This window comes from Perognathus longimembris, chromosome 27 (assembly GCF_023159225.1).
Source record: "Perognathus longimembris pacificus isolate PPM17 chromosome 27, ASM2315922v1, whole genome shotgun sequence".
Lineage (NCBI taxonomy): Eukaryota > Metazoa > Chordata > Mammalia > Rodentia > Heteromyidae > Perognathus > Perognathus longimembris.
This window is the reverse complement of record NC_063187.1, coordinates 8,612,624-8,634,842: the sequence shown is the minus strand read 5'-3', so window position 1 is coordinate 8,634,842 and position 22,219 is coordinate 8,612,624. Positions and strand designations below refer to the sequence as shown.

The 22,219-nt window shown below is 43.8% G+C and overlaps 1 protein-coding gene across 9 annotated transcripts in view; it reads left to right on the top strand.

The window, feature by feature from the left end:
* The window catches only part of Mical3 (microtubule associated monooxygenase, calponin and LIM domain containing 3), a 139,724-nt gene that overhangs the window by 51,723 nt on the left and 65,782 nt on the right, over positions 1 to 22,219 (top strand). For 6 of the 9 annotated variants that reach the window (XM_048335184.1, XM_048335183.1, XM_048335182.1 and 3 more), the window contains exons 9-20: positions 194 to 309; positions 652 to 778; positions 2,099 to 2,195; positions 3,511 to 3,658; positions 6,210 to 6,406; positions 8,903 to 9,015; positions 9,111 to 9,173; positions 9,650 to 9,826; positions 10,643 to 10,690; positions 12,000 to 12,083; positions 15,324 to 15,422; positions 16,953 to 17,009. In XM_048335184.1, coding sequence (XP_048191141.1) covers positions 194 to 309; positions 652 to 778; positions 2,099 to 2,195; positions 3,511 to 3,658; positions 6,210 to 6,406; positions 8,903 to 9,015; positions 9,111 to 9,173; positions 9,650 to 9,826; positions 10,643 to 10,690; positions 12,000 to 12,083; positions 15,324 to 15,422; positions 16,953 to 17,009 — 1,326 coding nt within the window. Of the gene's footprint in view, positions 1 to 193; positions 310 to 651; positions 779 to 2,098; positions 2,196 to 3,510; positions 3,659 to 6,209; positions 6,407 to 8,902; positions 9,016 to 9,110; positions 9,174 to 9,649; positions 9,827 to 10,642; positions 10,691 to 11,999; positions 12,084 to 15,323; positions 15,423 to 16,952; positions 17,010 to 19,818; positions 20,311 to 22,219 lie in introns of those variants that run through there. The other 3 variants (XM_048335189.1, XM_048335190.1, XM_048335185.1) reach the window with 3 other exon arrangements.

Below are 22,219 nucleotides of genomic sequence, written 5' to 3'. Positions count from 1 at the left end.
AGGCATGAGCCACCAATGCCTGGCTCTGCACATTTTTGACTTGCCCCTCTGTCAATTTGTGAAGTAGAGAAATTCAATGTCTAAATGGTGGCCAAATACTTCCATGAGAGTAAATTCTTTATTTGTTCTTTAGTTTAATTTCCCTCTTAAAAGATGAGTTATTTTAACTCTTTATTTAATATTTCTTTCATAGCCTTTCTGGCCAATGGGAACAGGAATAGCCCGGGGCTTTCTTGCTGCTATGGACTCTGCCTGGATGGTACGAAGTTGGTCTCTAGGAAACAGCCCGTTGGAAGTGCTGGCAGAGAGGTAATGGCACTTAAAAACAAAAACAGCCTTTTAAATTAGAGTTAGGCATTTGTTACTTCTCATAGCATTATCTCTGCTCTTCTCACTGACACTTTACCTGTTAGCTGCCCATGGAGTCACTGAGTGGAGGGCCTGAGAGGCTAGGGCTAGTCAGCTGCCCGTGGAGTCACTGAGTGGAGGGTCTGAGAGGCTAGTCAGCTGTCCATAGAGTCACTGAGTGGAGGGTCTGAGAGGCTGTATGTATCAGATAATTTGATGGATTGTCACGACTGTTGCTACAAAGGAGAGGGATCTCTTTCTGGTGCTTGTCATTACTGAATGTATTGCTGTGTATTATTCTAGGGAAAGCATTTATAGGCTGCTGCCTCAGACCACCCCTGAGAATGTAAGCAAAAACTTCAGCCAGTACAGCATCGACCCTGTCACTAGGTATCCCAATATCAACATCAGCTTCCTCAGGCCAAGCCAGGTAAGAGTCTTCTGGTCAGTTACACATACATCTTTGTCTATTTTCAGGCCTCTGGTGTATTGAAACATGTTTGATCCAACTATGTGTGTTATTAATACATACTTTGAGTAATCCAAATTGATGTGTCTCTGAACTTGTGGAAGATATTATTTTCCATCAACACATTGAATAGCTGAGGCATAGAGTGGTTGAAAGACTTGCAGAATATGGCCTAGTGGCAAGAGAGCTTGACTTGTATACATGAAGACCCGGGATCGATTCCCCAGCACCACATACATAGAAAACGGTCAGAAGTCGCGCTGTGGCTCAAGTGGCAGAGTGCTAGCCTTGAGCAAAAAGAAGCCAGGGACAGTGCTCAGGCCCTGAGTCCAAGGCCAAGGACTGGCAAAAAACAAAAAAAAAAAACAAAAAAAAAAAAACAAAAACTTGCAGAAGACCAGAAGTGACAGAATTGGGCATGGTAGTTCATACCTATAATCCCAGTACGTCAGGCTACATATACATAGAGTGGCAAAAATAGTTGACCCAGCACTTTATCCTATGCCTCTTAAATCAAACTGCTTTTGTTCAGTAACTAAGAAATGTGACATCCACTTGCCTTCTCATGACTGGTAACTTGTGACTTGCACCATTCATTTTACTTTTTGTGAACCTCAGATTTTCATCTGAGAAATCTCAGATAATCAGTACATTCATTTGTGAGGGCAAGTGAATTGTTCAGTTGAAAGAACTTTAAAAAGTGAAGTATTCTGTACTAATGGAAGTTAATGTTATTTTAATCTTTTTTTTTTCTGTCTAGTTGTTTCTCAAAATCTCTAACATCATTTCTCTATTGAGAATGAATACAACAGTTCCAAAAAGTAGAGCAAAGTTTTAGAAAGAAGCCTATATGATCTATTTGCCTAGCTTCTAGAGTAATTTTTTATTCACCTTCTACCTGAAGTTAGCACTTTTAGGCCGTGTGCGTGTGTGTATGTATATGTATGTGTGTGAATATGTATGCGTGTACTCACATTGTACCATAACATTCTGAGTAGACAGCCCTAGTTGTTAACAGAGACTGTAGTAAGTCTTTCTGTATAATCTACTTTATTACCTAATGATCTTAAGGTCTTCATTATAATTTCTGTCTAAACTTCACCTTGGGGCTGATGTATAGCTTAGTAGAACACATGTTCAAGGCCCTGAGTTCAACCCCTACCACCAATAAAAACTAAAAATAAACTTTAACCAACCTGGTTTTTCAGCCTTTCACTTTAGTCATTTCTCCTTTCTGCTGGGAAATTGTTAGTTTGATTTACCCCCTCAATTTTCTGCCAGGTACGCCATTTGTATGATACCGGAGAAACAAAAGATATTCATCTGGAAATGGAGAACCTAGTGAATTCCCGAACCACCCCAAAATTGACTCGCAATGGTGAGTTCTGATAATGTCCTTTGGAGAGGCAGGTGACCTGTCCAGATAAGTGCACACTTCTGAAGGCAGTCACTGCCATGCACAGTACCACCTAAGGCAGTGTCCAAAACCATGGCTCCGCCCTCCAGGGAACATTTAGTATATCTGGGGACTGTTTTGGTTTGGCCATGACTGGGGTAGGTTTGCTACTGGCACCTAGAAGATACAACCCACAGATGTTACCAAGTTGCCTGCAACATAGAAGACAGGTCCTCACAGCAACAAAAATTACCTTGATCTAAGGCCTACGGCATATGAGAAGGTGGACACAGACACAGAGAACATGAACAAGAGATCTTGTGTTCACCCATACACATCTGGTGGAAACGTTGTACAACAGATGTCATGTAGCCAAGTCCTGAGACAGTATTGTAGTACAACAGTAATGGTGCAGGAGTTCTACATGTGGTCTCAGACATTTCCACTGGGAAAAACTTAATAGGAGTTTTATGATGAAGGGATCTTATAGTCACAAATTAATGCAAAGCTAAATATGCTCACCTGCCTAGGGAAGAAACTAGACTTTCTTGGACCAAAAGGGGGGGCTGAGATCTTCCTGAATAATCCACATCAGAGCTCTTCTGATACAAGGCTATTGGGGTTTTAGAAGATGTGTCCATTGAGCTGGTAAACATCTGAGTGTCATATGCTTTTGCCTATTGGACATCTCAGGATGTGATCATTTATAATGCAGGGTGCTAATCTGGGTGTAGAGATTGTTCTGGTCTGATCCTTGGCCTTATCAGTGTCACTCCAGTTTCTTCACTTGGCAAATCACTTGTTACTTAGAAAGTATAAGAGCAAGACTTTGTTTACTTTCTATTTAAGGTGCTAGAGATAGAATGGAACCTCTTCTAATCTAATCTCCCCATGTTGCTGTGAAGGAAAAGGCTTCCTTAGCCAGTTGCCAGCTGATTCTCCAGGGAGATCCTGGGCTGTGGCCAGTGAGGATGACAGCTCAGTAGGCACTGAGCTCTCTCCATCTCTATTAGTCCCCAGGAGTGCTTCAGTGACAGGTCACTGTCATCCAGCTGTGAGATAACTGACTGTCCACTGGAGCATTGACCTTGGAGTCTGATTAATTGGTACCTACATTTCTATTATCATGATACAAGTTATATAACTTTATGCCTCCCTGTTTTCTATTGAATCTGCTAACCATTTTGTCCCTATTCTCAGTAAATTTTCCAATTGATATGTTAACTGAAAGAGATCCTATGTACTTCAGTGTTTTGGGTGACCATACTTCCAATAATAATTGTTTTCATTGTTTTAGAGTCTGTAGCTCGCTCAAGCAAACTTCTGGGTTGGTGCCAGAGGCAGACAGATGGTTATGCAGGCGTAAATGTGACAGATCTCACCATGTCCTGGAAAAGTGGCCTGGCCCTATGTGCGATTATCCACAGATATCGCCCTGATCTGATGTAAGTCATGACCAAACTTGGTGTTTTATTTTATGTCTACTAAAATCTGTTTCCTGTTACCAAGTATGTAAATTTTGTTCTTTTTCCTATAATAAGATTTCTAGGAGTCTGGGATTTCTATGTAGTTATTTTTAAACTCCATGTGTCGAGTTAAATAGCTCAACCTAGGACTAGTTAGCTTTTTAAAAATGCACAGTATTCAGAAGGTCAAAACTGGTTTTGGCACCCACCTTGGCCTGTTAGCTTGACACAGAGGAAAACTATTTATTGGCCCTGGATTGTACTCTTCATTTTGGCCAGCTGCCTCTCGAATGTTACTGGTCACAAGGGAAACCTGGCTAGAATACTTGGCTAGCTCAAGACAAATGTGTCACTACCAAAGAAAGAAAACAATGAATAACACTCAATTCATGATGTCTTGTTGGTGTTTTCTTTGTTAAAGATGCTCTTTTACAAACAGATGCTGTGAAGCTCATGAAGCATATATCATCTTACCCACTGTACTAGTAATGTCTCTTTTTGTCCATTCTTCACTCGCCCATCTATAGAACCAGTGCACAGGCCCAACTCCCAAGTCCACTGGCGTAACCAGTGCACTTAGATTTCCCCCATGTTGCCAGGTTACCTGTTACCATGGAACTCACCAGAGATTCAGAGGCAGAAGCAGAGCATGTTGAATTATTTTGGTTGACTGTTTTATCATTAGGTTCACTTAAGGACCTATTTGTTTGTTTATTTTAATGATTGATTAAGGAATCCTAAAAGACACAGTCCCTATTTATTTGACAGTTATAAGCTAATGTGGTAAGACCTAGTACACACACAGCTTTGTAGAATTTACATTAAAATGAGTACGGAATGGTGGACTGGTAGAGGAAGGGATAAGTAGGATGTATGGGAGGGGGAAATGATGGGAAGGCTGACTAATTAAGATGCATTGTGCACATAAATGGACATGTTAAATTATAACCCCCCCTTGTACAACTATGGGAAAATAACTGTGTGTGTGTGTGTGTGTATGTGTGTGTGTGTGTGTGTGTATAGTATGAGCTAGATGTCAGTGGCTCACACCTGTAATCCTAACTGCTCAGGAGGCTGATTTCTGAGGATGATGGTTCAAAGCCAGGCAGGAAAGTCCATGAGACTCTTATCTCTAATTAACTACCAAAAGCCAGAAGTGGAGTTGTGACTCAAATAGTAGAATACTGTCCTTGAGCACTCAGGCCTGAATTCAAGCCACAGGACCAGAACACACACGAAAAAATATGTGCAAGACCCTGAGTTTGATTCCAAACCCAACAAAATAAACTAAAGAAGGCTGAGGCAGGATGCTTATGAGTTCAAAGCCAGCTTCCATTATATAGCAAGGCTCTCTCTAAAAACAAACCAAAACAAAAATGGAAAGGGCTAGGGGGTATTACTCAGAAGTCAAATGCTTATCTAGCACGTACCAGGTCCTGGCTTCAATCCCAGCACCTCAAACATTAAAGGAGGTATGTTTCTTATATGCATGGATAATGTATGTATCCCCTGTGCTCCTGTCATTTGCACATCTAGATATTACTTAAGGGTACATACAAATAGTATATACAAACAGCTTTTTCATTCCTACCAAAGAAGGAGATGGGTCTGAAGAGCAGCTTGAGGTGGATTGTGACACAGGACAGAAATGTGCTTCAGGCAGAGGAAGGAAGGATGAAGGCAGGAGTAGTGAGGGCACCCATCAGAGGGGTAGGGAGAGGACACAGTATGCAGGAGATACCTTCATGTGAGACCACTGCAAAGGGGCCCTGGGAAAGGCCTGGGAAGGGGCTACAGCAAGCACAGAGCAGTGAGTGTCCAACACAAGGAACATCTGTAGTTTACAGACAAAAGTGATAGTTGAAAAAAGGATAAGTGCCATGGGATCAGTAAGGCTGCCAAATGAATTTGTAATCACCCAAGGAGAAATGCTAGTGGTCATTACTCTGACTAGCAAGAAGCTTAAAACCTAGGGAGGTCTATTTGTTGATTTAGATATTAAGTAAACCTAAAGAAAGTTGCTAGTAGAAAAGCTTTTGAGGATAGCTTTGTATTTGCTCCTCAGGAGAAAGCCAAACGAGGTTTACCAGAACTGAGGTGTCAGAGAATATTCCAGGCCATGTGAAACAGTTGATTCCAATAGGACACAGACTGGACTTGTATCAATGTTGAACAAGTTTTGTATTATGTCTATAAATGCAGACATCAAGTGGAGGAGAATGTATATTAAATATTATTCCTATCATGGGCTTATGTTTTAGTAAATTAAAAGAAGTATGTTAGTAGAAAAATTTCAGTAGTCTTACCCACCTCTTTCCATTTTCCTTTACTGGGTAGGTCTTCAGTCATTTCTCCTTTGGATGCTACATGTTTCTTTAGTAAGGGAGGGAGGATGAGAGATTTGCTTTTCTCAGATCCACTGAAGCCCTGTCAACATTGTTGTAGCCCAAAGAAGAAGTGTTGAGACAGTGTGTTCTGATTTTAGGACAGTTACCTCGATTCTATCCATTTTTCTTGTCTTATGTCTCAGAGACTTTGATTCTTTGGATGAGCAAAACGTGGAGAAGAATAACCAGCTGGCCTTTGACATTGCTGAGAGGGAACTGGGCATCCCTCCCATCATGACAGGCAAGGACATGGCATCTGTGGGGGAGCCTGACAAGCTGTCCATGGTAATGTACCTGACGCAGTTCTACGAGATGTTCAAGGACTTGCTCTCTTCCACAGGTAAGGGCCCCTGGGCGTGAGGGTGGAGTCCTAGGTTCCTGCCAAGCTCTTGCAGTCTCTTTTTCCTCTTTTCTTGCAACTGTGTGCTGCATCAAAACCACTAGGCAAGGTACCACCAGCTCAACTTTAGTCTGATTTTTACTGTTGGCCACCAGGACAAGTCTCTGGAAACCTCGCTTCATTGACTTTTTCCTTCTCTGTTTGTCCATTCTCTTCAAAATCTCTCACTTAAACCTATAACTATGCAAAAGTCATTCCTATCTAAGCTTTGTTGTTGTTGTTGTTGTTGTTGTTGTTTGGTGGTACTAGAGTTTTTAATTCAGGCCCTTGCTTGCTAGGCAGGCACTATACTGCCTGAAGTACACCCACATCCTTTTTTGCTGCTGTTATTTTTCAGTAAGGTCTTATACGGGCTGGGGATATAGCCTAGTGGCAAGAATGCCTGCCTCGGATACACAAGGCCCTAGGTTGGATTCCCCAGCACCACATATACAGAAAACGGCCAGAAGCGGCGCTGTGGCTCAAGTGGCAGAGTGCTAGCCTTGAGCGGGAAGAAGCCAGGGACAGTGCTTAGGCCCTGAGTCCAAGGCCCAGGACTGGCCAAAAAACAAAAAAGGTCTTATGCTCCTTCCACCACCACCACCACCCCCTAAACCATGGACTGTAATCCTCTTACCTATTTTCTCAAGTAGCTGGGATTACAGGCATGGCCACCAGACCCTGCCTGTTTCTCTTAATTCTACCTCCTTTCCCCAGATTCCATCTCAGACCCAATCCTGAGAAAGTAGTCTCTGTGGTGACCGCTACCTGTTGATGCCTAAACTTGGAGACACTGTGTGATCCTAATTCTGTTTGGTCATCTCTCATGAACTTTGGTTGTTACATGCCGGTTGGCATTGTGCAATGAGGTCCTTTTCATTGCTGCCCTATCTTCTCATTCTCATTCTCGTTTTTTTGGTAACTATTCCCTCTAGCTTTTCTCATGACTCCTTGGCTTCCTCAGCTTGCTGCCTCTGTCAGCACCCAGCTGGGTGACAAATGTTTCTGTTACCATTGCTTGTCCCCTGGAGTAGATAATATTAAGAGTATTGGCCCTGGGGCTGGGGATATAGCCTAGTGGCAAGAGTGCCTGCCTCGGATACACGAGGCCCTAGGTTCGATTCCCCAGCACCACATATACAGAAAACGGCCAGAAGCAGCGCTGTGGCTCAAGTGGCAGAGTGCTAGCCTTGAGCAGGAAGAAGCCAGGGACAGTGCTCAGGCCCTGAGTCCAAGGCCCAGGACTGGCCAAAAAAAAAAAAAAAAGAGTATTGGCCCTGATGCCTTACCTGGCTTTTCATTCCCTGTCCTTCCACTTATTAGACCTTGGACAGGTTGCCCATTTCCTTAGGCCCCAGTTTCTCCATATATAAGGTGGAGATCATGACATAGTTATCCTATAAGATGCTAAGAGGAACATTTGTCAAATGTGGGCACTTAATAAGTGTTGATGATTCATTATTGGTTTGAAATATTGTACTAATAAAACAAGGAATCCACAGTTGAAGGTGCCCCCTCCCTGCATATCTTCCAACCCTTCCACACTTAAAGGTTTGTTTTTTTGGTCAGTCCTAGGGCTTGTACTCAAGGCCTGGGTGCTGTCCTGGTGCTTCTTTGTGCTCAAGGCTACTGCTCAGTCACTTGAGCCACAGCACCACTTCTGGCATTTTCTGAGAAGCCTATTGGAGATAAGAGTCTCACAGACATTCCTGCCCCCACCTGGCTTTGAACCTGGATCCTCAGATCTCAGTCTCCTGAGTAGCTAGGATTACAGGTGTGCGCCACTGGCACCCAGCCTTTTTTTATTTTTTTTAATTTGCTAACATAGGTGTTTGCGTTTGGGGCCTCATGCTCTTGCTCAGCTTTTTTGCTAATAGCTGGCACTCTACCATTTGAACCATAACTTTAGTTACAACTTTTTCCGGTTATTTGGAGATAAGAATCTTGAGGATTTGTCTGCTTGGGCTGGCTCCAAATCTCAATTCTCTCAGACTTCAGTCTCTTGAGTAACTATACTAGTGGCTTTCACTGGTTAGATACTTCTTAAAACAAAACTTCACAAAAGTGTCTACAACATAAGAGATTTACCTCCATCATAAGTGCCCCCATTTGTACACAGCTAAAGAACATGACCTCTGCATTAACTATGACCAACAACCTTGAATCACACACCTTTCTGATTTTTACCTTTCTTCTCTGTCCTTGTTCTGAAACTTTCCTCACCAAGGCAAGGCTTCAGCACTCTTCTATGACTGCCCCAGGCAGATTCCAGCCTTTGAAAAGCAGAAGTACAGGGTCTGATAACTAAAGTGTTTTGGTTGTATATATAGATGGAAAAGAGAAGACTTAGCATCTATACCCAAGTGTGCATTTGTTTTGTGGCATTTCCTGAGAACCTCTCTGCAAAGGAAAGTGGTTCTGTTAGAGTCTTAGAACATTGCTTATTTCTGTTCACAGATAACTTGGATCTGAATGCTGAAGAGAAAGCAGTTCTAATAGCCAATACCAAATCCCCCATCTCCTTCCTGAGCAAACTGGGACAGACCATTTCTCGGAAGCGTTCTCCCAAGGTACGTACATGCTGGAGACCTGTTACTGGTGGCTGCAAAATAAATGACAAGTATGGTGATCAGAATAATGCAGTTTCTCTCCTCTCTTGATACAGGATAAAAAGGAAAAGGACTTAGAAGGGACTGGGAAGAGGAGAAAGACAAGTCAGTCAGAGGAGGTGAGATTGATCTGGGATTTGCTTTTAGAATAATTATACTGAGTTGCCTTTTTTAGTTTAAATTCTTGGTTCCCAAGTTGCTATTGCTAGATCTTTGCATATTCATCCTTTATGAGAATCACTGTGGGCAAGTGTTTAATTTTGTTGTTTGTTGGTTTGTTTTGTTTGTTTTGGTGGGCTTTGCCCTTGTTTAATATTCTGGAGAGCCTCAGGGCCTTTTTGGCTCTTCAGAATCAGACATTTGGCAAAGTCCATTGGCTTCACCGGGTCTTGAGCAACAATCTAGATCTTGAGTGCTTTTATAGTGAGTGCCTCATGTTCCAGGGTCTTGCTTACTATCCAGAGATTAGAACCTTGGAAGAGTAGTATTAAGTTCATCTGAAAGCCCCTACTCAAGTCCTGGTCATATTTCTTTGAGGGAAATGCATCTGGAAGATGTAACAGAACCTAGTTCTTAGATGCTTGCCATTTGGCAGGAGGAAGCTCCCCGGAGCTGCAGAGGAGAAAGACCAACACTGGTGAGCACTCTGACGGATAGGAGGATGGACATTGCTGTTGGCAATCAGAACAAAGTGAAATACATGGCAACCCAACTGCTGGCCAAATTTGAGGAGAACGCACCAGCTGCACAGTCCAGTAGCGTAAGGAGACAGGTAAGTTAATCACCAGGATGGCCAGATCATGCAAGAAGAAAAGCCTTCGGTGTAATGAGATGGCCCATGCCACAGACCCTGGGACTTATGGATTCACAACTGGGCTCTGTTTTCCTCTTGTCTGACTATAGCAGAAAGTTCTAAGTCCATGTTGCACATCAGGGTTGTTTTAATCTCAGATCAAGTATGAGGCATTTGAGACAAAATGCTAACAGAGAGATCTAAAAGGTGTGTGCATACACGTGGGTGTGTACATACTTAAATTATGATAGAAGTATAAATTATAAAATAAGTTAGATATGGTGATAAACACATAATTCCAGCACTTGGGAGTCTGAGACAGAAAGATATCAAGTTCAAGCCCAGCCTAGGGTACATAGAAAGCCTATCTCAAATAACAACAAGAAAAAAAAAACAAAAACTGGGTACCAGTAGTTCACACCTGGAATCCTAACTACTCAGGAGGCTGAGATCTGAGGATTTGCAGTTTGAAGCCAGCCAAGGCAGGAAAATTCATGAGACTCATCTCCAGTTAACCACCAAAAAGCTGGAAGTGTTGCTATGTTAGCCTTGAGTGAAAAAAACTGAGGGATAGTATCCAGGCACTGAGTTCAAGCTCCAGTACCAGTGGGAAAACAAACAAATAAATAAATGTAAGCATATTAAGGAACATCTGAAAAATATATCGGTAATTAAGACAACTACAAATCTGTTTATCATTTTGCTACATTTCTTTCTGGTCTTTTTTTTTTAGTGCATCTATATTTTAATTCTTAACATATGCTTTTGTATTTTGTGGTTTTCATTCAATCTCAGGCATATCCCATGTTGTTCCAAACTACTTACAGGCATCTTCCACAATGTGTGGGTACCTTTATTCTGCCCATCTCTCTGCTGTTGGATGCTTTAGTTGTTTTTCATCTTTGATTATAAAATAGCGAGGCAAACCATCTTATGATAAAGTTATTTTGGTATGTTGCATATTATTTTCCTACGATGAACATTTTTGAATACTGAATTGCATTTCTGAAGTCAGGTGTGAGAGTTTAGACAGCATTTGATGTGAAATATTCATCATAAGTCTTGTTTCTCCTTTTTTTTTTCCGAAACTTCTTGTAAGAAAAGGAATGGGTTTGTGATTCACATTGATAAAAGTGCCTTACAGGGCTGGGGATATAGCCTAGTGGCAAGAGTGCCTGCCTCGGATACACGAGGCCCTAGGTTCGATTCCCCAGCACCACATATACAGAAAACGGCCAGAAGCGGCACTGTGGCTCAAGTGGCAGAGTGCTAGCCTTGAGCGGGAAGAAGCCAGGGACAGTGCTCAGGCCCTGAGTCCAAGGCCCAGGACTAGCCAAAAAAAAAAAAGTGCCTTACAAAACTTCAGAGGGGGGCTGGGAATATGGCCTAGTGGTAAAGTGCTCGCCTTGTATACATGAAGCCCTGGGTTCAATTACTCTGCACCACATATATAGGAAAAAGCCAGAAGTGGCGCTGGGGCTCAAGTGGCAGAGTGCTAGCCTTGAGCAAAAAGAAGCCAGGGACAGTGCTCAGGCCCTGAGTCCACTCCCCAGGACTGGCAACAAAAACAAAACAAACAAAAAACTTCAGAGGGTTGGAGGCCTACGCTCTTTGACTTCTACATACCGATAGGCTGTCATTCTTACAGACCAGACAGGTGGCACTAACTTTGCTTGGAGTCAGACTTCAGTTAACATCTCACATCTCATCTTTGGTTATTAGTGTTTAAAGGTTGTAGATCACAGCAAAGGTGACTGTTCACTAGGAAGCATTCAAGGTATCCTGGAGACTCTCTCTATTAGAGGAAGGTTGTTTCCCTAGAGAGTTGCTTTCCTAATGTTGGGAGGGAAGATTGGTTTTCTAAATCAGAATTAGTAGTTTAGACCCATAGAGCACTGAGTTAGAGCATCACAACTTTGTTTTCGAATTTTGTACTTGCTTGTTTTTTGATAGACTATTTTCTTTCCTTATAGTGTGACTTTTTAAAGAATTAATTACCACTCCCACACTCACAGATGCGTGTGTGTGTGTGTGTGTGTGTGTGTGTGTTCCATATGCCTTTTTGTGTCTTCTCCTGCCTTACTGTATTTTATTTTATTTTGTTTTGTCTCCATGTCCTCTATCCCACACATTCATGGCCTATGTATCACAGCCGACACAAGAGCGTGGGGTCAGCCAGCCGACCTGCTGCCTGCCTGAGCAGGGTCGCCCTGCTCCTACCCCCCAATGGAAACAGGTAAAGGAATTACTTGGCGACCAGGACAGGAGGCTGCTACTTCCCCAGCCATCTCTCCTACCACCTGCTATTGCCCAGCCCATGTCCAGGCCTGTACTTGAGAATCTCAGTTTTCACAAGGGCAGGAAAGCTCTGTGTCGAGTGCTTGTCTTGGAAAACTATATAACAGACAATGTTGGCTTGATTCCATGATTTGATTAACTCTTTGGGATTTAAGAGGGCAGTTTGTAAGTTTGGTGATGAAGCTGACTGACATGATGTACTAACTTGTTTCAGTTCTTTAGCCTTTGGGGCTTTGCTAGTATGACATCTGTCCCTGGCTGGCTTTTTGGTTGCATGTCTCCTTGTGATGTTGAAGGGAGGCCGCTGCCTTCCCAAGAAATCAATAAATATTACATAGGAAAGTAGTTCTGAGATAATTTCATTTCAAACCGTGGAGACAAACATTCATAGGTGGTTTTTTTTTTTCTTCTTGGAGTTTTGTCCACATTTAAAATACTCTTTTGGGGAGCTGAGGATGTAGCTTAGTGGTAGAGTGCCTAGCATGCTTAAAGCTTTAGGTTCCATCCCCAGCACTGCAAAGAAAACAAAACTTTGGGGCATGGTGGCACATGCCTATAATCCTAGCACTCTGGAGGATGACAAGAGGATCTGGAACAGATTGGGTTACATAGTAAGATTCTATCTCAAACAGCTACAACAAAAACAAAACCTTCTTGGAGTTTCACTAAAACCTGGATCTCCTGGTTCCAGTGTCTCTTGGAAATCAGTTTCACAGTACAGGAAAAGTACTGACTGGCACCTGGTAATAGACAGCCTGTCATAGAGCTTATGAGCCTTACTATGTTTTCCCGTGTTACTATTGAGCAAGTCTCTGCTGTAGTGGGTGGAACCGAGGTTCACGTTCTTGTAGTTGGTGTCATTTAGTTGGATAGGATGCTGAAAGGTCAGATGAGCTGACCCTGGGTTCCAATAATGTCCTCCACAGCTGGCCTTAACAAAGCCTCTTGTGCTGTATAGTAGCTGGCCCCTGTTGCTGGGATGTGTTTGAGAGTGATAAGTTAGACCTTATTTAAACTGCATTCAGTCCTCTTGAACCTTTTAAATAATATACCAGATGGCTGAGGTGGAATCTTAAAGTAATGTCTTGTAGTCAGACTTCCTCTTTCTCTGTACCTGAGGACATCATGTAGAAATAGGTCATCAAGAATTTAGGTCAAAGGTTGGGGCTTGGCTCAAGTAGCAGATTGCTTATCTAGCAAGTATGAGACCCTGAGTTCAAACCCCAGTATCTTAAAAAACAAATTGGCCAAGCCCACTGGCTCTCACTCCTGTAATCCCAAGAGGTAGAGATCAGAAAGATTGTGGTTCTAAGCTAGTCCAGGCAAAAATTAGATCAGACCCCTCTCGCAACAGAGTGAGAAGTGAGCAGAAAGGTCAGGAATAATCTTGGCATGACTGGGCAGATGGCTCTACTTGGCATGTGCCTGGCAGCTTTGGTGGGCTTACTAGAAGTGTGGGGCAACATGTGTGGTTGAGGAAGCTCTGGCAGAGAGACTGGTGTATAGCTTGAAGAAGTATTGGGAACTTGATTGTGGAATTGCATATGGCCTACAGTAGTGTGTGAGGTTCTATGAAGAGATGTTGTTTGTTCTAGCCTATTTTGCTTGTCATCCAGGGCATTTCTGGTTACAATCACTAAGGTAAAACATCAGTACACTATCTGGACAGATACATTATAGTCAAACATGGATTCTGTAAAATGGGCACCAGAAATTGAAGTGAGAAAGAGCGACTGAGTTGGTGGGTACTCGAGCAAGTAAGACCACAGCAATAAATACTTGTCTGGTACTCAGGTTGCTTAGAGCTGGGAACTGTGTGATTCTGTGTCTGGAGAGAGGTACTCAACCCGCTGATTTTCTTTTTTTTTCTCTTTTTCTTTTTGCCAGTCCTGAGGCTTGAACTCAGGGCCTAGGCACTGTTCCTGAGCTTCTTTTGCTCAAGCTAGCGCTCTACCACTTGAGCCACAGTGCCACTTCTGGCTTTTTCTGTATATGTAGTACTGAGGAATTGAACCCAGGTCTTCATGCATGCAAGGCAAGCACTCTACCACTAAGCCAGATTCCCAGCTCCCCATTGAGCTTTTGTCCCCATCGAATGTATGATGTTTACATTCATACTTTTCTTGGTATTAACTCCCAGCCCCCTAAGTTCATCTCCTGCAAGCTGTAGGTAGATGCAGTACCAAGTGCACCAGAGCCTGGGGACAGAGAGCTTGGTGTCTGGGTCACTGTCTTTTTGGCTCCAACAGCTTGCCTCTCATCTCCCCTCCGGAATGGGAGACTGACAAGCCACACCTTGCTATGACTCACTATGTGTTTCTCTTGAAATGGTTCCCACCAAGGCAGAAGGGTGTGGTAGGCCTCACAGCAATGCCTGAGTTGGCACAAGGGCCCATTTCAACTTAGATCATCCTGTGGGAGGAAAGAATGAATAACTACCCTGCTTCCCAGTGGCTTCTCTTCCTTCCTGTGTAAACACTATGACTCTTCCTCTTCCCCACCCTTTGCCTTTTGATCCTAGTAGTGCATTGCAAAGACTACATATAAACAGCATTAAGTTTGGAAGCAGATTGTCATGTGAAGTGGGAACAAACAGTGGGTCTGTTCGCTGGCTTCATGACATCCACAACTTTTACCTGAATGCTACCTTACATAGCCATCTAAGCACAAGAAAAGAATTCTAGTGTCATGTGTATGTGTGTGTTTGTCAAATACCAAGAGGCTTTCTGATGACAGACTCACTAGGTAGGGCAGGAATATAGGGAGCCAGCAGAACCAGGAAAAGCTGTGGACATATGTATAATATTTAGTTAATGAAACACTTTAATTCTTGAGTCATCTGACCCTCATTAGAATGGGCTAGCCTGCCAAAAGGCAGGCTACTTTCTACTTACCAGGACCATTTCTTGGTCCCCAGCATTTACAAAGCACTTATCCCACAAGCTCTTGACAGCTGCTTAGTGACCTATGCCATCTGTGCCTAGCAAAAGGTACCAGTCCAACCTGGAGGCCAAGAGACCATGATAAGCTACTCTGACCTCCCAGTGATGTGCTGAGGGTGGAGGGAAGAGGACGAGGCCTCTTGAGATGCTTTACAAAAACTACGCAGCCCTTCCAGGACCAGACCTCACGGCCATTTCAACAATGTTCTCTCTGTTTGTGTCTATTGTTGTAAAAGCGACGGGAAAAGGATTGTTCTCGGACCTGCCCCAAAAAAGTGATCACACTCTCTCCTCCCTCTCCTCCGCCTCTCTTTTGGGCACACAGTGGCCAACAGGTGACCCTCTGCATGCTCTGTGTTCGTCTGTCTCCCTGCCTGCCTGAGTAGACACTACTTTGGTGTCCCCTCTTTTCAAAGACAACTGTTAAAGAAAGACCATTTACCAAAAACATTTGTAACAGAAGCAACCTTTATGGCTGCAAATGACCACTTCCAAATAGGACCTCAGGATAGTTCCCTAAATGTCAGACTTCAGCAGTTCTGTCCATCATGGCACAACAGCTGTGCAGCCACAAACTAAAGTGAAAGCTTCAATCATAGGTTTGAGGCACAGAAACTATGTAGGCCTCATTTTTATAGAACCACATTCTACACAACCTTCCCCCCACCCCCACATGGGACAAAATAGCTAAGGGGAGTGTTTGGAAACTTTGGGCTTGGTGCATTCTGAGAGTCTGCTGCTCCAGCCTCTTCTGCACCAGCTTACTCACACTGCAGGCAGATAACCCAAAAGCTACTTCTGGAGCAGACGTGGCTTCTGAGGCACACGGGCTGACATTTGTGGCAAGCACGCTTAAAGAATAGTTACAGAATGCCTGTACTGACCTTCAGGGTGAATCCTCATAAAATTAATTACTCACTTTGAGGCAGGGTAGGTAGAAAGATGTTTTCTCTGTTCAGTTGACCTACTTAAAAGGTCTGACATTATCTCTGACATCACAGTGACCATGTGAGGGAGTGTTACCATTACCTCCATTTTGTAAACTGAGGCATAGGGGAAAGTGGCTACAGCGTAATGGGCCAGGAAGCGAATCTGAGCCTTTGACTCTGGAGCCCAAGCTCAGCTTCATGCCATCTGTGACAGCTCATCAGTGGTTTAGCTCATGAACCATGTAGGAAGCTGGGGATCGGATCATTTTTTTCCCCATGTGGGGAGAAGGTGAAGACCCTTACCACCTTAGTGATGAGTATGGTCTTCCCTGTCCCCCGATGGCTGTGTTCAGGGTTCCTCAGCTCAGCCAAGCAGTCCTATACCTATCTTATGGGTTCCCATACCTCTCACATAGCTATCTTCTCTGTTACCTGAGAGTACCTCTGGTCTTTTGTCTGTTTCTCCCCTGCCTTAGTCTTCTGTTCTTGTGTAGGGTCACTCTCTTCCCTGAAGTTTCCTGTGAGTTGCTGTATGGTTCTTTATTCCAGCCAGTTTCCATCTCCTCACCTTTTTTTTTTTTTTTTTTTTTTGATGTCTTGTGGAAAGCTTCACCCTGCCTTACCTTCTAAACCTTCCAATGAATGCCTCTAATCATATGCCACAGTGTGTTTGTTCCACCTTTTTTTGTTTTTTACTAACTATAGTTTATCTATGTAGCTTATCTTATTAGTGGCCAAATGGGCAGAATGGCTGTGTCCCTGATTGTGGGATTGATGAGAGGGCTTATAGTAGGCTGGACGGGGAATAGTTATGGAAGGGGTGGGAGGGGTTAGGGCGGGGGAGAGGTTGAAAAAAATTGAATCCCCCCACTGTCACCTAGTAGATTCACATGGAGCATATGGATAGAGCTTAAGTTTCTACTTTGTTGTCAACAGACTTACAGGGATCTTGATGCTGACTGCCGTGGCAAGCAGAGTCCCCGCCATGAGAGGGTAAAAGAGCATGAATCTGTGGCATGAGATGCTAAGAGCCAAATAGATGGGCACGCTCTGTGGTGGGGCACTGGGAAGGGGGCCTAGGGAATTGTCCCCTCCCCCTTGCTTTTTGCACACTTGTCACCTGGCCAAGGGCCAGAATTCTTTTTGCTAGCAGTGTCAACTGATGCAAATAACATTCACTGTAAAGCGTTCATCTGCCTAGCATTTGACTGAATGCTAATCTTCAGTGGATGTATTTTCATACAGGCCCTTAATGATTTCCCATTTTTGTCCCCCTTTCCTATTCCAATACTATATTACCTCTAACCTAAAAATATGTGTTAGTGGTCCATCAGCATTGACTGGGAGAGCTTCTTAGGGAAGGAGCAAGGACAATAAGCTGGTGACATTTGACAGTCATGAAATTTAAAGTAGAAATACTAAGAAAGCCAAAGTTCTTACCAGTGTGAGCATGAAGAGGTTTGGGGAAAGAAGATGGTAAGATGGGGGGGCGGGCACATAATGAAAATTTATAACTGATCTTTTTTTGAAAACTAAGTGGAAGAATCACTGACTGTAGCAGGACTTCATGTAATTATTCAATAGCAGATATGCCTAAATAAAGCCTGCTTGTTTTAGGAAACTTTTTTGTTGTAGCTGCAGTGGAGGGTCCCTGGTTGTGGTAATGACAGCTAAGCCTTCCCTATTGTTTTTACTTCTGCTTTTGCTCTCTAAGAAATGTGGTTACTACCAAGCAGTAAATCATGTTATTTTGGGATGTATTAGGAAAGTAGCCCCAGTGCTATCTTCTGATGCCTTTTGATCATAGTGTCAGCAGGCAACTTTATGCTGCCAGGATAGGTGCTAGTTAGGGAGAGGAAATGGGATCAAGGTAGAGAGTGGCTGTTCTTTCACCTCCTGGTGGCTAGGCTCTGCTTTGTTTCCACAAGCTTCTTCCTGACTTCTTCATTGTATTTCTCTCAAAAAGAAAAATAGAGCTGGGTACCACTGGTTGACACCTGTATTCCTAGCTACATAAGAGGCTGAGATCTAAGGATCTCAGTTCAAAGCCAGCCTGGGAAGGAAAATCTGTGAGACTTTTATCTCTAGTTAAACACAAAAAAACTAGAAGTAGAGCTGTGGCTCAAGTGATAGAGCACCAGCATTGAGGGGGAAAAAAAAAAAAAAAGGTTCTGGGAGAGCACCTAGTCCCTGGGAGAGCACCTAGTCCCTGAATTTAAGCCATAATACTGGCATAAGAAAAGAAAAGGAAGGCAGAGGCCAGACATGGTGGCACACACCTTTTCCCCCAGCCATTTGGGAATAGAGATAGGAAATTCAAAGTTCTAGGCCATTCCAGGCAAAAAATTAATGGGGCTGTATCTCAGAAAAATAAGTGAGGAGCCATAGCACATGTCCATAATACTAGCTATGTGGTAATAGGAGGATGGAGGTTCCAGGTGTGCCTGGCAAAAAAGGTGAGACTTTATCTAAAAAAATAAAGCCAAAAGGACTGCACATGGCCCAAGTGGTAAAGTACCTGCCTCGCAAGCACAAGTCCCTGAGCTTAAACATCAATAGTACCAAATAAGAAAAAGGAAGACATTTTCGTGGAGCAAGATAGTAGCCTACAGTTTGGGAAGTACATAGCTAATGAGCTGCTGACAGTTTTTAATAAAACAGCATCCAAAATAGAAGGGAGGGAAGCATGTTGAATAAAAGGAGAGATTGCCTGGGAGAAACAATTTGAGGTCTAAGGCCGCATTGCTAAAGGGGACAGGTAGGAAACTTTTCTTTCTTTTTCTCTGGGAACTATTTTCTGGACTCCTCAGTGCAAGGTTTCAGACTAGATTCTGCTAGTAAGAGATATTGCTTACATTCTTTTCAGAACTTCCCCTCCACTGTTCTGTATCCCTGCTTGTGCACTGCCCTGCTTTCTCTGGCCCACCTCCTGCTCAATTCCTGCAGTCCTCTTGTTTCTTTCTGCGGGTGGTACTGGTTCACAGAGACCACTCCTGGTTGACTCAAGGCCACAGAGCTTCTGAGCCAGTGGCCCGTGGGATACCTGGCAACTGCCACTCCAGTTGTTACCACCATGACAGACAGAACTTCTGTCTCTCCCACCCTGGAAACATTTCACTCTGAACCTTGGTAAACAGTTTTTACTTGCCAAAGCTTTGCTGTCTGGGAGTGGTTACTATGCACATGGCCCCACTGCTGAGGAAGATTTTGGTCGGATTTTGCTTCAGCCTACAGAGGGCAGGAAAACTTCAAGTCTTGTCTTCTGATTATTATTTGGGGTTCGGCTGGCTCCTTGGTAAACAGAGGCACAGAGGAGGAGAGGCCTGTACCTGTCCTTTATGCAGGAGGTGCATGATCAGCCCTAGATTCACTGTCCCTAGTGCCTGCTTATGAATTAAAGGGATAGGAGCAGAATCTCTTTTTGCTCAGGAGAAATCTTGACTTACCTGGATGTGTGTACATATACAGTGCACAAATCTGTACATAATGCCACCCATCTGGCTGCCTTACCCACGAAGAAAGTGAGGGTGGGTGGAGTAAGACCACCAAGCCAGAGAGGATGAATATTCTACAGTGGTTCCTAGCTGGAACTGTTCAGTGCCAACTGAACATCGAGGAGGGGCAAGTAAAAAACAAACAGGAGCCACTTGTGCTTTCTTGGAACCAAAAGTACTTCCTCAGCACACAGGTTCTTCAGATAAGGGCCTATAATAGAAGGATCTACTGCCAAATCTCATTATGTTTGGGATGTGACTTTTAATGTTTCCTTTTATTTTTTTTTTCTCCATCTTGTATTTTATAGCGAGAGCCTGAACCTTCTCGTCGATTTTTTGTCGACCAGTGGGAACTTTCCCTTAGTCTCCGCTCTTCCCACCGCCCCGCCTCTCCCTCCTCCGATTCCCTCCGACAGGTAGCATGGTCTGGGTTCCCTCTGTTCCCTCTGCATCCTCTGCTTCATCCACTCACATGCATCACCCACATGGGCAAATATGAGCGTCTATCCTCAGCCTAAGCACCAGGAAGCTAGTTGTGTGGGGGGCTGGAGGAAACTGAGGACTGACGTAAATACCTAATTAAAGCAGCTATCAGCTTTCACTGAACATTTAACACCTCCAAGTCTGTCCAAGTAAGCCCACTGTGGTTGTGTTTTAACTGTGTCCAATAAGCATAGTCATTTGTAATCATATATGTGTTACATAATATGGACCCTATTGTAACTGTCTCTTAAATGGAGTAGTGAATATGCAGTATTCTGTGTGCTTCTTAAACCCTGCAGTTCCTCAAGCATTGTCAGTCCAGCTTTTGGTGGGGGGTGGTTATAATAAGATTGGGAAAGAGGGTCTTTTGCCCTTTGTGTTTGTGCTTCCTGTCCCTGAGCAGGACAAGACCAGGCAGTATGTGTGTGGCAGCTAATGCATGTGTGTGGTGTATAGTGGCGTAAGTGAGCAATTACTCCACTTCAACTTCTGAGAGTGGGCAGAAGGAAAACATCTGCTTTTCATGCCAGAAACAAACAGAACTCGAGTCTTCACCTCTCTTGGGGGTGTTTGTCAGTGTTGCCACATCGCAGAGAACTGAATGTGACAAATGGGCTCTGCACATGGGCAGCCCCAGGCTATAGCTGCTTGGTCTGGAAAGAAGGGTCTTGTCACACAGGAGGCCCAGGGCTGTGCAGCTTCCTGGCCTTACATTCACCGTCTGCTCCGCACTCACTTTTCTGCTACAGAAAGAAAGGCAGTTTTCTGCTCTCACGGTGTCAGCTCTCAAATGGTCTATTCAGCCATGCCTAGTATCTACCTATTCTGGGCCTGAGAGGTTTCGCCAGGGTCCCTAGTCTAGAAAGGGCTTGTATCTAAGAGCCATTTGTCTCCTCAACCACTAAGGTTGAGGTCAGTGAGGTCAGTTGTCAAATGATACCAATCCTTGGTAATCCCCTTAATTTTTTTTTAGTTAGAAACTAAAATGAATTCCTATTTCCAGCTAAGCCTTAGCTGAGCAAATCCAGAATTAGTTTCTTATTTGTGCCTCTGATGTTCTCAGATCATAGAGTAAGTCATCCCAGGATGATTTTGTTTGTCCTTGCCACCCTGGACATGCTCAGGCCAGTGGTTCTCTTCCATGTGAGATTTGCATGCTTGTCCAGTGAAGCTACTTCCTGAGGGGATGGTGACCGCCTCCAGGATGGCTGTACCTGGTGTGTTTTCAATTCAGAAAGAATCACAGCCCTGCATACTTGGTGGGGAGACCTCTTGCTCCCTGCAGTTCTTAGGAGGAGCCACACACACTAGTGTCATGTCCATTTTTACCTGGACAAAGAGACCCTAAAGGGCTGCCAACAAGACTTTGCCCAAATTCCTGGGTACTGGATCCAAGGCTAGACTGCCAGGGTACCAGGTCTCTTGGCAGGATGCCTTACCAAGAAAATGTTTTCTCCTGCCAGAAGGGAGTTGAATTCTTTGTAAGGATTTCTTTTCTTTTTTGTAACCTTTTCACTCTATAAAATTAATTCTTTCTGGGCCAGAAATGCATTCTGACTTCCCAGGACCAGTTGAGCAACTTGTCTGTGTAGTGTTGCATGTGACTACAATGCCCCACCCAGTCTAGGAGGCTTCCAGCCCCAGTGCCTTAGGCAGGTCGCAGGGCCTCAAACCTCCACTAAACATCCACAGGGAGATGGTGGAGGTCTGTTCCAGCAGAGGCATTTGACAGGCACAGTGGTCAGGTGGTGGTAAGGGAAAGGATCTCTGTAAGAAATGCCATAACTCTTTAACACTGGTGACCACCAGGAGATCCAGCCTCTGAAAGAATGATCTTGGTTTTTCTCTGAATATAGCACTCTAGGCCCTCTTCTATCCTGCGATACAGTGTCAGTCCAGGGATCTACCACCAGCATGGATTTGTTCCCTTGAACTCTGTTATTTGAGTCTCCAGGATACAGGCCCTTCTTACTGTTTCCTGTGTTTGCGTCCATCCTGTTTTCTACCTCCCCATCCCCAGAGCTGCATATTCCAAAAGAGCCAAAGGACCAAGTTCTTCACCGTGGAAAATCATCTTCCACAGCTACTGCTCCTGCCTGTGCTGGCCCCTTGTGGACACTGACACAGTATTTTGCTCACCACCCAGTTTCTCTGCTTGTGGGCACTGTGTTGGCATGGTTTGCTGCTGCACTGTGTATTCATTTTATACCTTTCAGAGATTTTTTT